This window comes from Bos mutus, chromosome 23 (genome assembly GCF_027580195.1).
Source record: "Bos mutus isolate GX-2022 chromosome 23, NWIPB_WYAK_1.1, whole genome shotgun sequence".
NCBI classification, from domain to species: Eukaryota; Metazoa; Chordata; class Mammalia; order Artiodactyla; family Bovidae; genus Bos; species Bos mutus.
The window spans coordinates 21,770,532-21,784,805 of NC_091639.1; the positions used below are offsets into that span (position 1 = coordinate 21,770,532).

The following is a 14,274-nucleotide window of genomic DNA, read 5'->3' on the forward strand; positions in this document are numbered from 1 at the left end:
ACCCAGGTCTCCTGCATTGCAGGCGGATTCTTTACCAGCTGAACCACAAGGGAAGCCCAAGAATACTGGAATGGATAGCCTATCCTGTCTCCAGTGGATCTTCCCAACCCAAGAATCAAACAGGGTGTCTTGTATTGCAGGCAGATTCTTTACCAACTGAACTATCAGGAAGTCCAAATTGTTTATTTCTATAGCATACAAATCTGTGCTTCGGGATTCAGTGTACTCCTGGAAATCATTTTCTGTCTCCTGCTGGTTGTGCCAGTGGTTTCCTTGCAAAAGGTTGTCAAAATCTTGAGGAAGTGGTAGTCAATTGGTGAGAGGTCAGGTGGTTATAGCAAATGAGGCAAAACTTTGTAGCCCAATTCCTTTAACTTTTGAAGTGTTGGTTGTGTGACGGGCAATCAGGCATTGTCTTGGAGAAGAATTGGGCCTCTTCTGTTGATCAATGCTGGCTGCAGGCATTACAGTTTTTGGTGCCTCTCATCAATTTGCTGAGCATGTTTCTCAGATGTAATAGTTTCACTGGGATTCAGAAAGCTATAGCAGTGGATTAGACCAGCAGCAGACCACCAAACTGTGATCATGGCCTTTTTTGTGTGTGTGTGTGATACAAATTTGGCTTTAGGAAGTTCTTTGGAACTTTTTCTCAGTACAACCAACAGCTGGTCATCGTCCATTGTCATATAAAATCCATTTTTTGTTGTACATCACAATCTGATTGAGAAACAGTTTGTTGTTGTGTAGAATAAGAGAAGATGACACTTCAAAATGATGATTTTTTTTGATTTTCAGTCAGCTCATGAGGCACCCACTTATCGAGCTTTTTCACATTTCCTATTTTCTTCAAATGCCGAATGAGCACAGAATGGTCGACATTGAGTTCTTGGGCAGCTTTTCATGTAGATGTAAGAGGATCAGCTTTGATGATTGCTCTCGATTGGTTGTTGTCAACTTCTGATGGCCAGTCACTTTGCTCCTCATCCCCAAAGCTCTCGTCTCCTTTGCACTGCACTGTATGTTTGTTAGAAGTTCCTGGGCCAAATGGGTTGGTTTTGTGAGTTGTCTCCACCACTTACAACCCATTTTGAACTTGAATAAAATGAATTGCTCAAATTTGCTTTTTGTCTAACGTCATTTCTATAGTGTAAAATAAATATAAAGTAAATAGCAAGGAATGTCATTAGCAAAAATCATAAAGTGAGAAATGCCAATTAAAATGATGTATAACATAACCACATTTATTTAAGAATGTATTTCAATATCAACAACAGAGTTCAACAATGCAAAACAGCAATTACTTTAACACCAACCTAATACATCTAATTTTCTCTTGTGTGAGGCATTTCCCTGGTCCAAGACTCTAAAAGTCTGTATGCCACTTTTTTTTTTTTGGCTTTCAAAGATACCATATGAAAAGTGCTTACCTATTACAGATACTCCTAGCACCACAAATATATTTTGTTACATGTTTCAAGCAACATGATAGCTTTCACCACTGCTTCTACCTGCTAGAAATTTCTCTCTTGCTCTTAGCTCCATTTATAACTTACAGCCTTCTCAGTCACCTGATAGTTTATAGCAGAATATCCCATGTGGCATGTGCTGCCTCCAAATCCACTGGATTCCATCAAATACTGAGCCTCTTTGTATTAAGTAGCAAAAATGAAATACGTTTTTCTTAATATTAGAGAGAATGTACAAGCACACCTAAGATGATTGAACTTCTGGAACTTCACTTAATGTGGAGGGCCCTAAATCTTTTTAAGGTTTATCTTCCACCCTTTGACATGCATGCCATAGTATATTCAGACTTCTTGCCATTTCTTGCTCTTTAGATCTGATTTAAGGCTTCCCTGACAGTTCAGTTGATGAGAATCCACCTGCAATAGAGGAGACCCCAGTTTTATTCCTGGATTAGAAAAGATCCGCTGGGCAAGGGATAAGCTACCCACTCCAGTGTTCTGGCCAGAAGAATTCCATGGACTGTGTAAACAAAAAGTTGGACACGACTGAGCAGATTTCACTTTCACTTGGATCTGATTAGGATGCTGCCATCAATATTGTGGAATAATTATGTTCTGTGAAATATCAAGACAGTCAAGATTTTCACGGACTGTATTTTGTCAGAAAAGGGAGAGTTGATTTAGATCCAACAGTGAGTATGTCCTATTGTCCTCACATAAATGTGAATTGCTTTTAATTCTCTGTACTGATGGGGATTGAAAATGATACACTTAATAGATCAACCATATGCTAGAGCCTATATTAATTTTCTCTTGTTAAGATTCTACAACAGATACACAGCTGCAAATGGGGCAACCATTTGTTAGGTTTAAGGTTATGCAGTTTCACGTGCCTTAGTATCTCTGGTACTAAGTAGATGGGAGCCATTATCAATTTATTCTCCATCTTCTGGTTCAAAGTCTGAACTAATCCATGCATTTTATTCAGGACACAGTATTGCTTCTGATCTTGGCTGATGAAAGGCAGGTCTATGGATTTTCCCTTGGCTTTTATCCCATTAGGGCATCAATAAGAGAATTCTTTCATTGGCTAAATATATCTGTCCTCATTATGCATTCAGAGACTATTAAATACTGTGGAACAATCCACAGCCTTCTGGACTAATTGTAAACTGAACTTAGGCCAAGACTCCAATTATCTCCTATGCCTCTAAGCCTTTGCTATCATTGGGGGTCATTATGACATTTTGCATGTCCTGCATCAAATAAGACTCGATATTGGATGGCCCTCACACTTTGGTCTCAGTACTTGTCTTTCCCCTTGTTCAGTTAATTTGGTAAATGGCCATAGGTTGCATTAGAAAAGTGAAAGTGAAAGTCGCTCAGTTGTGTCTGACTCTTTGCAACCCCATGAACTATACAGTCTATGGAATTCTCCAGGCCAGTATGTTGGAGTGGGTATCCTTTCCCTCTCCAGGGGATCTTCTCAACCCAGGGATCAAACCCACGCCTCCTGCATTGCAGGTGGATTCTTTACCAGCTGAGCAACAAGGGAAGCCTTAGAGTGCATTGGAGAAACATTAAGTAGAATATTTATTGTATATTTTTGAAGTGGCATTTCAAGGGACCTTTAATTAATGGAATCTAGGTCTGAGAACAGACTAGATATGACCTGGGTGAAGGATCACCATTTTTATTGCCATTCCCATTTCCGTTTCACCAACTCAATATTTTTGACATATCTACTCCAGCAACTTTGTAATCGTCTCTACATATGTCTCAACCGTAGGAAAATTATAATCTATTAGCCATCACCATAAATATTTGTGTATTAAGGTTCTCTCACTGCTGAGCCAGCCCACTGTCCATTCTGTTAATTGTAGCTGGATTCAGGTATTGAAGAGCTGCCATTTTGCCTCTGCTTATTTGAAATTTTATCATTCATATTCTTAGCAAGGATCTCAGTTTCTTGAAAACATCTCCTATTGTTAACCTTGGTCTGCAAAGGAACATTTGCTTCCCAAAAATACTTTTACCCTTTACGAGTACATTCTCTAGTCACTTAATAGAGTGTGTCCTCTGCGACATCACAGGAAGTGTGGTTAGATGATAGATTCTCTGTTGGTACATCATAAATCCATTCTAACATTCCTAACTCTGAGCCATGTTACACTTTATTATTCTGTCAAGGCAACTGCAGCAGTGCTATCATATTCACTGTACATCAGTTCAGTTCAGTCGCTCAGTCATGTCTGACTCTTTGCCACCCCATGAACTGCAGCACACCAGGCCTCCCTGTCCATCACCAACTCCTGGAGTCCACCCAAACCCATGTCCATTGAGTCGGTGATGCCATCCAACCATCTCATCCTCTGCCATCCCCTTCTCCTCCTGACCTCAATCTTTCCAAACGTCAGGGTCTTTTCAAATGAGTCAGCTTTTCTCATAAGGTGAGAAGAAGTGGCCAAAGTATTGGAGTTTCAGCTTCAACATCAGTCCTACCAAGGAACATATAAATCTATAAAAGTTTTATACTATATCCCTGAAGTATTAATATATTAGGACTGAATCTAGCATTCCTTTCAAGAAGTTGAATTCCTAAGTACTACAAAACTGTTCTAATGTCTATAAACTTTTCCATACCCAGATTTGTATTCTGTTTCTCCTCTAAGAGAGGTTACTGATAGTACATGTTAGCCAGGTACAACAGATTTTAGAATACTCTATTTTCTCTTATAGTTAGGATCATAGTTATTGCTCTGCATTTGTTGAGTAAGGACAATGAGAGATTGTGAAAAGGTCTGAAGCATCTTGCAAGGAACAAGTTTACATGATCTCTGGCAAGTGGAGTTTTCTCTCCTCTAACAAGAGGGAAAAGACTGTGTTTGTCAGTTTTAGAGGTTCAGAGAAATCTGAAAGGAAGTTCATGTTTTTGAGGTGCAATTGTACACATATCCACCATCTTAGGTGTAAAGGTATGGCTTCATCCCTTTCAGGGTCCTGACTTTAATATAAACAGTCTGTTGAGATGTGCATTTTTTTATTCTTTGCCTGTCAGTCTTATAACCAAATCCTGGGTCTGATTTTCAACAGTCTTTCCTATGTAGGGTATGAAAATCTCTTTAAGTGCTTCCATGGAAGTTTACTTGCTTTTATAGCTTTCCCTAGTTATTGGTTCTCAAAGTTGCTCCCTGGACCTGCCTCATTATCATCAACTAGGACTTTATTAGAAATGCCAATTCTTGTGCCTTACCCAAAACCTAAGGAATCATAAACTCTGGATGTGAGGCCCAGAAATCTGAATTTTAACAGTTTGAGAACCATAGCCTTAGGCTGGTAATTGGCTGACTGACTGGAGCATACTACTCTGTTTTTTTGTTTTTTTTTTTTCAAGGCTTCAAGATAATGAATGAAAGCCAGCAATGTTGACAATTATCTAAGTATCATTACTCTTATATCTTTCAAAGGCTAGATGTACTCCAATGCTCCCTTCTATCTGTATGCCAAACCACAACATGGAAGACTATTAGTAATAGCAATCATCAAAAAAGCAAGAGAGTTCCAGAAGAACATCTACTTCTGCTTTATTGACTATGCCAAAGCCTTTGACTGCATGGATCACAATAAACTGTGGAAAATTCTGAAAGAGATGGGAATACCAGACCACCTGATCTGCCTCTTGAGAAACCTATATGCAGGTCAGCAAGCAACAGTTAGAACTGGATATGGAACAACAGACTGGTTCCAAATAGGAAAAGGAGTACGTCAAGGCTGTATATTGTCACCCTGCTTATTTAACTATATGCAGAGAACATCATGAGAAACGCTGGGCTGGAGGAAGGACAAGCTGGAATCAAGATTGCCAGGAGAAATATCAATAACCTCAGATATGCAGATGACACCACCCTTATGGTAGAAAGCAAAGAAGAACTTAAAAGCCTCTTGATGAAAGTGAAAGAGGAGAGTGAAAAAGTTGGCTTAAAGCTCAACATTCAGAAAACGAAGATCATGGCATCTGGTCCCAAAACTTTATGGGAAATAGATGGGGAAACAGGAAACAGTGTCAGACTTTATTTTTTGGGCCCCAAAATCACTGCAGATGGTGAATGCAGCCATTAAAGTAAAAGACGCTTACTCCTTGGAAGGAAAGTTATGACCAACCTAGATAGCATATTGAAAAGCAGAGACATTTCTTTGCCAACAAAGGTCTGTCTAGTCAATGTATGGTTTTTCCTGTGGTCATGTATGGATGTGAGAGTTGGACTGTGAAGAAAGCTGAGTGCCAAAGAATTGATGCTTTTGAACTGTGGTGTTGGAGAAGACTCTTGGAAGTCCCTTGGACTGCAAGGAGATCCAACCAGTCCATTCTAAAGGACATCAGCCCTGGGATTTCTTTGGAAGGAATGATGCTGAAGCTGAAACTCCAGTACTTTGGCCACCTCATGTGAAGAGTTGACTCATTGGAAAAGACTCTGATGCTGGGTAGGATTGGGAGCAGGAGGAAAATGGGGATGACAGAGGATGAGATGGCTGGATGGCATCACTGATCGATGGACATTAGTTTGAATGAATGCTGGGAGATGGTGATGGACAGGGAGGCCTGGCGTCCTGCAGTTCATGGGGTCGCAAAGAGTCAGACATAAATGAGCGACTGAACTCAACTGAATGTTAGAGCATATTGAGTTACCACTATTCCATTTACTCCTATCAGTGGAGGGCATGTCACAATTTGACTGGTGAGTGATTTACTGCCTGAATATTCTTCTATGAGTCTGCTTTCAAATACTGCTTTCAGACCAATTCCATTTAGGTCCTACAGAAAGCAGAGCTTGAGAATAGAAATTAGATTCAGGCAACTAACTTCAAGAATAATGCGTGAAGGACAGGAAAATTGAGACAGGTAAGAAAAATAGTATTAGGGCATATTAGTCAATGTGTACAATGGGAGATCAATTCTCCCGGGACCTCTTGGAAAACATAAGAGTTTTTCACATGAAGGAAGGTTTGCTGGAATACTTATCCACTTGCTACTATTCTCCCTTGTTTGAAAGTTTCCTCTTGGGTCATTAAATCTCTTGCATTTTTGAGCAGCACTTGTCTTTGTGCCAAGTCCAGTCCCACAGTGTTACACAAGGCCTGGGACCAACCAAGAAGACATATACAGCACGCTTGAGCTAAGACACTGTCAGGGTGGGTGAGATGAATCTGAGTTCACACAGAACTGTCCACTAAAGTTCTGCTGAAATCAGAGATGGGCTGTGCATTGAGATATACTTCACCAGAGGCATCTATTTTAGAAGGTGAGATGTAAATATTGTATTCCACATTTGTGGCCATATTAATTGGAGAAGGCAATGGCACCCCACTCCATACTCTTGCCTGGAAAATCCCATGGATGGAGGAGCCTGGTAGGCTGCAGTCCATGGGGTCACTAAGGGTCGAACACGACTAAGGACTTTACTTTCACTTTTTACTTTCATGCATTGGAGAAGGAAATGGCAACCCACTCCAGTGTTCTTGCCTGGAGAATCCCATGGACGGGGGAGCCTGGTGGGCTGTCATCTATGCCATCGCACAGAGTCGGACACTACTGAAGCGACTTAGCAGCAGCAGCAGCAGCAGCCACATTAATTGGAATGCATTGGTTCTCCACAGATTCTCCTCTAGATGCTGTATCAGAAGCAGAGGAGGTGAACTAAAAGAAAAGCACAGACAAAATTGACGTTTGTGAGAAGACAATCTCAACAGAAATAAAGAGAATTCTTGTGGTATTTTGCATAGTGAATATGAGCTAAACTAAGACTCTCTCTTCCTACCCAAGAATCTTTTGAGAATAGTTGATCCAGAACAGGGCAGGGGATACCTCTTCCAATGATTTGTAATTAGACAAGAACTTAGATAGATGCACAGAGACACAAATGTATTAGATAGAAATATAAATAGATATATACATACAGAGAATATCTTTTAAAAGACAAAGAAAACCAGGAAAAGTAGAACAACCTAGATTTATACAAGGAACACAAGCCAAAAGTTACTGAAGAAGATAAAATCATAGGATGGAATAGGAGGTGTTTTGATTTTGGAGATGGGAAAATCATCAACTCAGAGTTTTTAAAACATTAACTTTTTCTTCTACTAAATATTGAACTCAGATTCCTAATCAAAGTGGTAACATATCAACTCTAGTTTGCAAAAGTTTACAAAAAATAAAGGAATAATGGCACAGAAAAAAGAACAAAGGTTCAGATACCAATTCAAAAATTGGTATCATTTTAAAGAAAAAAAAAGCTAAGTAAATTAAAAATATGAGATATGAGGGATCTTGTGCATCTTAATTCCTTTCAAAATATTTGTGTTTGTGAGTCCTTGTAGATTACTATCCTGTAAGAGATACTGAGAACTATTGATTGAGAGAAAACTTGAAATATATCTACTTCTAGTATTTAGATAAAATCAAATGTAATTCACAATAGGTGGGTAAGAGTAAGGTGGATAGATAGAAAACAATAAGACCAGAATATTCAGGAAATTTCTTCTAGCAGCTGTGTAAAAGTAAAAACATATACTGATGTAAAAAGCTGCATGATATTATGTTGTTGAAACTATATTAGACTGAGATTAAGAATTCACCCCTATGAATTCATATAATAGATTGTAAATATCAGGGCATATCATAATTTTTCTTAGAATCTTGGCTTGAGTGGTCCATTTGACACAATGTATTATTTTTGAAAAGAAAGGGAAAATATTAGTCACTCAGTTGTGTTTGATTCTTTGTGACCCCATGGACTGTAGCCTGCCAGGCTCCTCTGTCCATGGAATTCTCCAGGCAGGAATATTGGAGTATGTTGCCATGCCCTTCTCCAGGGGATCTTCCAACCCAGACATTGAACCACGGTCTTCTGCCTTGCAGGCAGATTCTTTACCATATGATTTTAAATGTTTTCAACACATTTCATTTCCATGCATTTGATTTCCTCTGGAGCTTCCCTGATGGCTCAGAGGGTAAAGCATCTGCTAGATTTCCTCTAGTTCACATTTTCATTTTTACAATTATTTTAAAGTGATAAAAATATATAGCACTATTGCTGACAAAATATAGGAAGATAACTCAGACATATTTCACCACCTGATACATTTTTGTATGTGTGAGGATTAAATAAGATAAGCTACTTATCAAATTATCAAGTTACATGGTAAGAACTCAGTCAAGCAGAGCTTTGATGCTGCTACTGCTTAACAATGTCTGTTCAGTTTATGGATCTCCGATTAAAATTTCTTTCTATCCATTGACTATATGTACATTTTCTTAAGTCTATGTTTGTGGAATTATTTGGTATATAAGTAATAAATTATGAATAAAGAGATAGATACAGTGCCTGAAATTTGCCATCAGAATTATGATAATTTAGTTTGTGTGCTTAGTTGCTCAGTCATGTCTGACTCTTTGTGACCACATGGACTGTAGCCTGCCTGGCTCCTCTGTCCATGTGGACTCTCTAGGCAAAAATACTGCAGTGGGTTGTCATGCCCTCTTCCAGGGCATCTTCCCAACCCAGGGATCAAACCCAAGTCTCCTGCATTACAGGCAGATTCTGTACCATTTAAGCCACCAGGGAAGTAACTGTTTTGGAAAAGGAATGCTTTTATTTAAATGTTGACATAAGTAATACTTTATCAAACATTGATTTGGATAAGAGAATGGAGTCCAAGATTTTACATTTCTTGAAGGACTGGCAGCTAAAGGGAGTCACTGAAAGACATAGACTTGTAAAATCTTTTTCAAATCTTTAACTTTGATTATTTTCCTTCTGTGAGTCTGGATGGGAGACTCCCTTGGCAAAAGCTTATTGTAAATGAAAATACTTAGAAATGTAAAAAGTGTATCAAGCTTTAAGTGTATTAAAGTTGAAGAGCTGACAGATTTTGTTATGCTACACAAATAGGAAAACTGGTAGGGAACAGAAAAGCATGAAGGTGAAGGAAGAGAGTACAGAATCTTTAAAAATTAACAACAGAAAAAGGGAGAAAGAAGGAAAAGGCACAAAGGCCGTCATCTTTCTTTAGGATGTTAAGAAAATACCACCGGTGATTGAGTGGAAAGAATATTTCCCCAAATCTTTTCTTAATCTGCTGGAAAGATAAATAATAGATAGTACATAGTTCAAATTTGTTTTGTAATCTCAGGTTTTATGGGAAGAAAAGCATATTAAAAACTGATATGTCTGTACTGCAATATAAAGATAGATTATTTAAAGTGATGAGAAGTGGGTGCAATTACTTTTCAAGGGAGAAAATGTAGATATATGAGATTTCTTTTTTCTAAATGATATAACTTGTACTCTCTGTAAAACTTTGCTTCTATATTTTGATGTTTTGCTGCTACAACGATCAACTGAAAAGTATCATCATCAGGATTACGATACGTAATAAACACTGAGCAGTTACTATGGGCCAGGAACTGTCTTCACATTAGTTTATTTTTTTGGCCACATCCCACACATGGCATGTGGGATCTTAGTTCCCTGACCAGGCATGGAACCCACACCCTGCCTTTGGAGGGCAGAGTCTTAACCACTGGATGACCAGGGAAGTCCGCATATTCAGTTTCTCCAACAGGCATCGGTAGGTTCTATGATTCCTCCACCTCCCCTCTGTTTTTCAAAAGATAATCTAAAGAAATAAATAAGAACAGTAAGTTTAAATAACTTCCTTAGATCACATATCATAAAGTGTCTGAGGAATAATTCAAGCTCAAAAATCAAGAGAGATAGTGGAAAGGTGGAATGAAGAAGAGAAAGGGAGGATGAAGAGAGAGGAATGAAGACTGAGGGATGGGAGAAAGGTATTCAGACAAATTGAGATAGTCCAGGTTCGATGCACGATACTGGATGCTTGGGGCTAGTGCACTGGGATGACCCAGAGGGATGGTATGGGGAGGGAGGAGGGAGGAGTGTTCAGGATGGGGAACACATGTATACCTGTGGCAGATTCATTTTGATATTTGGCAAAACTAATACAATTATGTAAAGTTTAAAAATAAAATAAAAAAAACCCAAAAGGATAGAAATGAGAACAAAAGGAAAAAAGAGAAAGAGAATGTTATTGAACAGTAAGTTATATAAAAATCTATGTAGTAAAGGTAATAAATGTGTAGTCTTTGAGAGCAAGGATAAAAATAATCTCATAATACTTAGCAAAGATATTTTGACTAGAAGGTATTCAGTATTTATTTATGTAATATTTATAATATAAAGTTCTAATCAGATACAAAATATGAACAAGGTGGGAAACAAAAATAAAGAAAATGAATTATGGGTATGAATGATTAAAACAGATTACTAAATTTTGTATTTTTTTAAATATAGGAGGGAAAAATCTCACCCTTGAGCCCTTGAGTAGAAAGTAATCATACTGCCCTTCTCCCTGTCTCTGTGCAGGCCTTTGAGCAACTACTTTTGAACCATTGCCTCAAAAGACAATTGCTCCAGAAGCTATGTTCACCATTTGTAATGACAGCCATAGTGATTTCATCCTCCTGGGCTTCTCTGACAAGCCATATTTGGAGAAGACACTTTTCTGGGTGATTCTGATTTTTTATTGCTTGACTATTACAGGAAATTTGGTCATAATTCTTATCTCCTTGAAGGATCCCAAACTCCACAGCCCGATGTATTACTTTCTTTCCAACCTATCTCTGCTAGATCTCTGTTTCACCAGCAGCTGTGTTCCACAAATGTTGGTTCATTTCTGGGGTCCAGAGAAGACCATCAGCTACACTGGCTGTGCCATTCAACTCTATGTCTTCCTGTGGCTTGGGGCCACTGAATGTATCCTTCTTGTCATCATGGCTGTGGACCGCTGTGTGGCAGTGTGTCATCCACTGCAATATACCACTCTCATGCACCCAAAAATTTGTCTGCAGCTGGCCATCTTTGCATGGGGGACTGGCCTGATTCAGTCTCTGATTCAGTCTCCTGCTACCCTCCAGTTACCCTTCTGCTCCCACCAGAGGGTGGATGACATTGTGTGTGAAGTTCCAGCCCTCATTCAGGTCTCTAGTGCAGATACCATCTCTAATGAAATCCAGATGTCCATAGCCAGTATTATTCTCCTGGTGGTGCCCTTGATCATTATCCTTTCCTCTTACATTGCTATTGCTAAAGCTGTGCTGAGAATAAAGTTAACTTCAGGCAAGAAGAAAGCATTTGGCACCTGCACTTCTCATCTTCTTGTAGTGTCCCTCTTCTATGGCACTGTCACAGCTGTCTATCTTCAACCCAAGAGTCGCTATGCTCATGAACAGGGCAAGTTTCTCACCCTTTTCTACACTGTTGTAACCCCGACTCTTAACCCGCTCATCTACACTCTAAGGAACAAGGAGGTAAAGGGATCACTAATAAGACTAGGGAGGAGGACCTGGGGTATTTGGAATAACTAAAAATGTTGGACTTTTGCTTAACCTGAGAAGAGAGAATGACCTCGTTCTTTCTGAGGTCTTCAAAAAATCTGAAGATATATCTCCCAACCTTAAAGTAGTAAAGAGCTGCATTTTGTTCAGCTGAGATCCTTATTTCCTTCATGGTGCTGATTTAGGCACAGTATTTGGTCATGTATGGACGTGAGAGTTGGACTCTGAAGAAGGCTGAGCGCCGAAGAATTGATGTTTTTGAACTGTGGTGTTGGAGAAGACTCTTGAGAGTCCCTTGGACTGCAAGGAGATCCAACCAGTCCATTCTAAAGGAGATCAGCCCTGGGTTTCTTTGGAAGGAATGATGCTAAAGCTGAAACTCCAGTACTTTGGCCACCTCATGCGAAGAGTTGACTCATTGAAAAGACTCTGATGCTGGGAGGATTGGGGCAGGAGGAGAAGGGGATGACAGAGGATGAGATGGCTGGATGGCATCACTGACTCGATGGACGTGAATCTGAGTGAACTCCGGGAGTTGGTGATGGACAGGGAGGCCTGGCGTGCTGCGATTCATGGGGTCGCAGAGTCAGACATGACTGAGTGACTGAACTGAACTGAACTGATGTGGTAGAAATGAATATATTTATTAGTCATATTAAAGAGCACATAATATAGTTGAAATGGGGCAACAAAAGAAACATAAGGTTGCAAAAAAAAGACCAAGTAAAATGTCTCGTGCCTTTACATTTATTTCTTTTTGCTTTGGTCTATTTTCCTCCAAACCCAACCACTACTTTCATCTAACCATCTAGTCCCAACAAGGCTCCTAACATTTTCAGAGATTGTTTAATAAACACTCAGGACATCTAATCAGTGCTTCTTGGTTCTGAGTTACTTCTGCCTCCTTGCCTCAGTCTGTCCTTTGTCTATGTGTAATGCATTAGAAATCCCCAGTGCAAATGTACTTGCCAAGCAGAAGTCAGTACTTATTGTTCCTGGTACTGTTGCTGCTCTACAACCCGGTGTGTCCAAGTTTCTCAGTATGGGCCACCAATTATGGGAATAGACTTCTTTTTTCTTCATTCTGAGTCTCTGTCATAATTTTTATCCGATCCAATTCTTATTCATTCATCTCAGAGATATTTATTGATTTTTTAAATTAGGCTCCTATTTTGTACTAGATCCTGGGTATATAATGGTAGATAAGATACAAATATTCATCAACATCATGGAACTTACTGTCCAATGGTATGAAGAGATATTAAGCAAAGTATTTTTAATTTATCAGCTTAATAGAGAGACTTGTTCTTCATCTCCTGCCTATGTCTGATCACTATGCCACGTGCCTTTTGAATATTATCCACCAAAATTTATTTATTGATGCTTTTTAGCTACTGTTTATAAGTGTTCACTACTCTAGTTTATTTCACTGAAATCCAGGTATAAATTGTTGATTCTCCTGTAAGATTGTCTAATCAAATACGCCTCCTATCTGCTTATGCCTAATTCATAATAGATGGAATTAGTATTAGGCTGTATTCCATCCCATTTTCTGTACTGATAAACTGTACCACTTGTTTCTGATTTGGAGATTTCATATCAAAATTTTTTAAAACTTAAATTCTTATTTGCAAACTTAAAAAACTATTGTTGCTCAAACCAACAGTAAACTGGTTAGAAATAACATAATATTTCTCATTGTTGATAAGAGAACAATGGTTATATAATAATTTTGTTATCTTTTTACTCAATTCAAAGATTAAAAGGAGTAAATGGAAAGAAATCTAAAAGGATAGAGGTTGTTTTGTGATATTTTGCTTTAAGATTGTACAGCTGGAGCAGCTCTAGGAGTGATGAGATTTGTGATGTGGACATAATAATGAGTTCCTGAGACTGAGAAGTCCTATCTACCTTAGAGATGGAAACAGGGATGCTGGCATATTCAAAAGTTCATCTTACTTGTGACACAGCCTGAAATGATACCAAGGCCTTTAGTAAGAGGAAAGCTGTGCCTCTGATGCCAAAATGTAAATGCATGTAGAGAGAGGCCATGATACCAGTAAATGATAGCAGTAAGAAGGGAAGATATACTGTTCCCCAGACTTTAGAATTCATAAGATTCACATGGTATACTTGTTAAAAATTAAAGCATTGTGTTTCATACTCAGAATTTCTGATTTAAAGCATCTGATTGTGCCCTGGGATGGATGTTTTAAATAGCACCATGAGTGATTTTTTTTTTTCACTTTCTTTTTTTTTTTAATTTTATTTTATTTTTAAACTTTACATAAATGTATTAGTTTTGCCAAATATCAAAATGAATCCACCACAGGTATACATGTGTTCCCCATCCTGAACCCTCCTCCCTCCTCCCTCCCCATACCATCCCTCTGG

At 38.7% G+C, this 14,274-nt stretch overlaps 1 protein-coding gene across 1 annotated transcript; it reads left to right on the top strand.

Moving 5' to 3' along the window:
* Positions 1 to 857: 857 nt before the first annotated feature.
* On the top strand, positions 858 to 13,728 carry LOC138984950 (olfactory receptor 2H2-like). The gene is given in 3 exon segments (XM_070360955.1): positions 858 to 1,016; positions 10,948 to 11,853; positions 13,639 to 13,728. Coding segments are annotated over 3 exon segments (1,155 nt in total).
* The last annotated feature ends 546 nt before the right edge of the window (positions 13,729 to 14,274 follow it).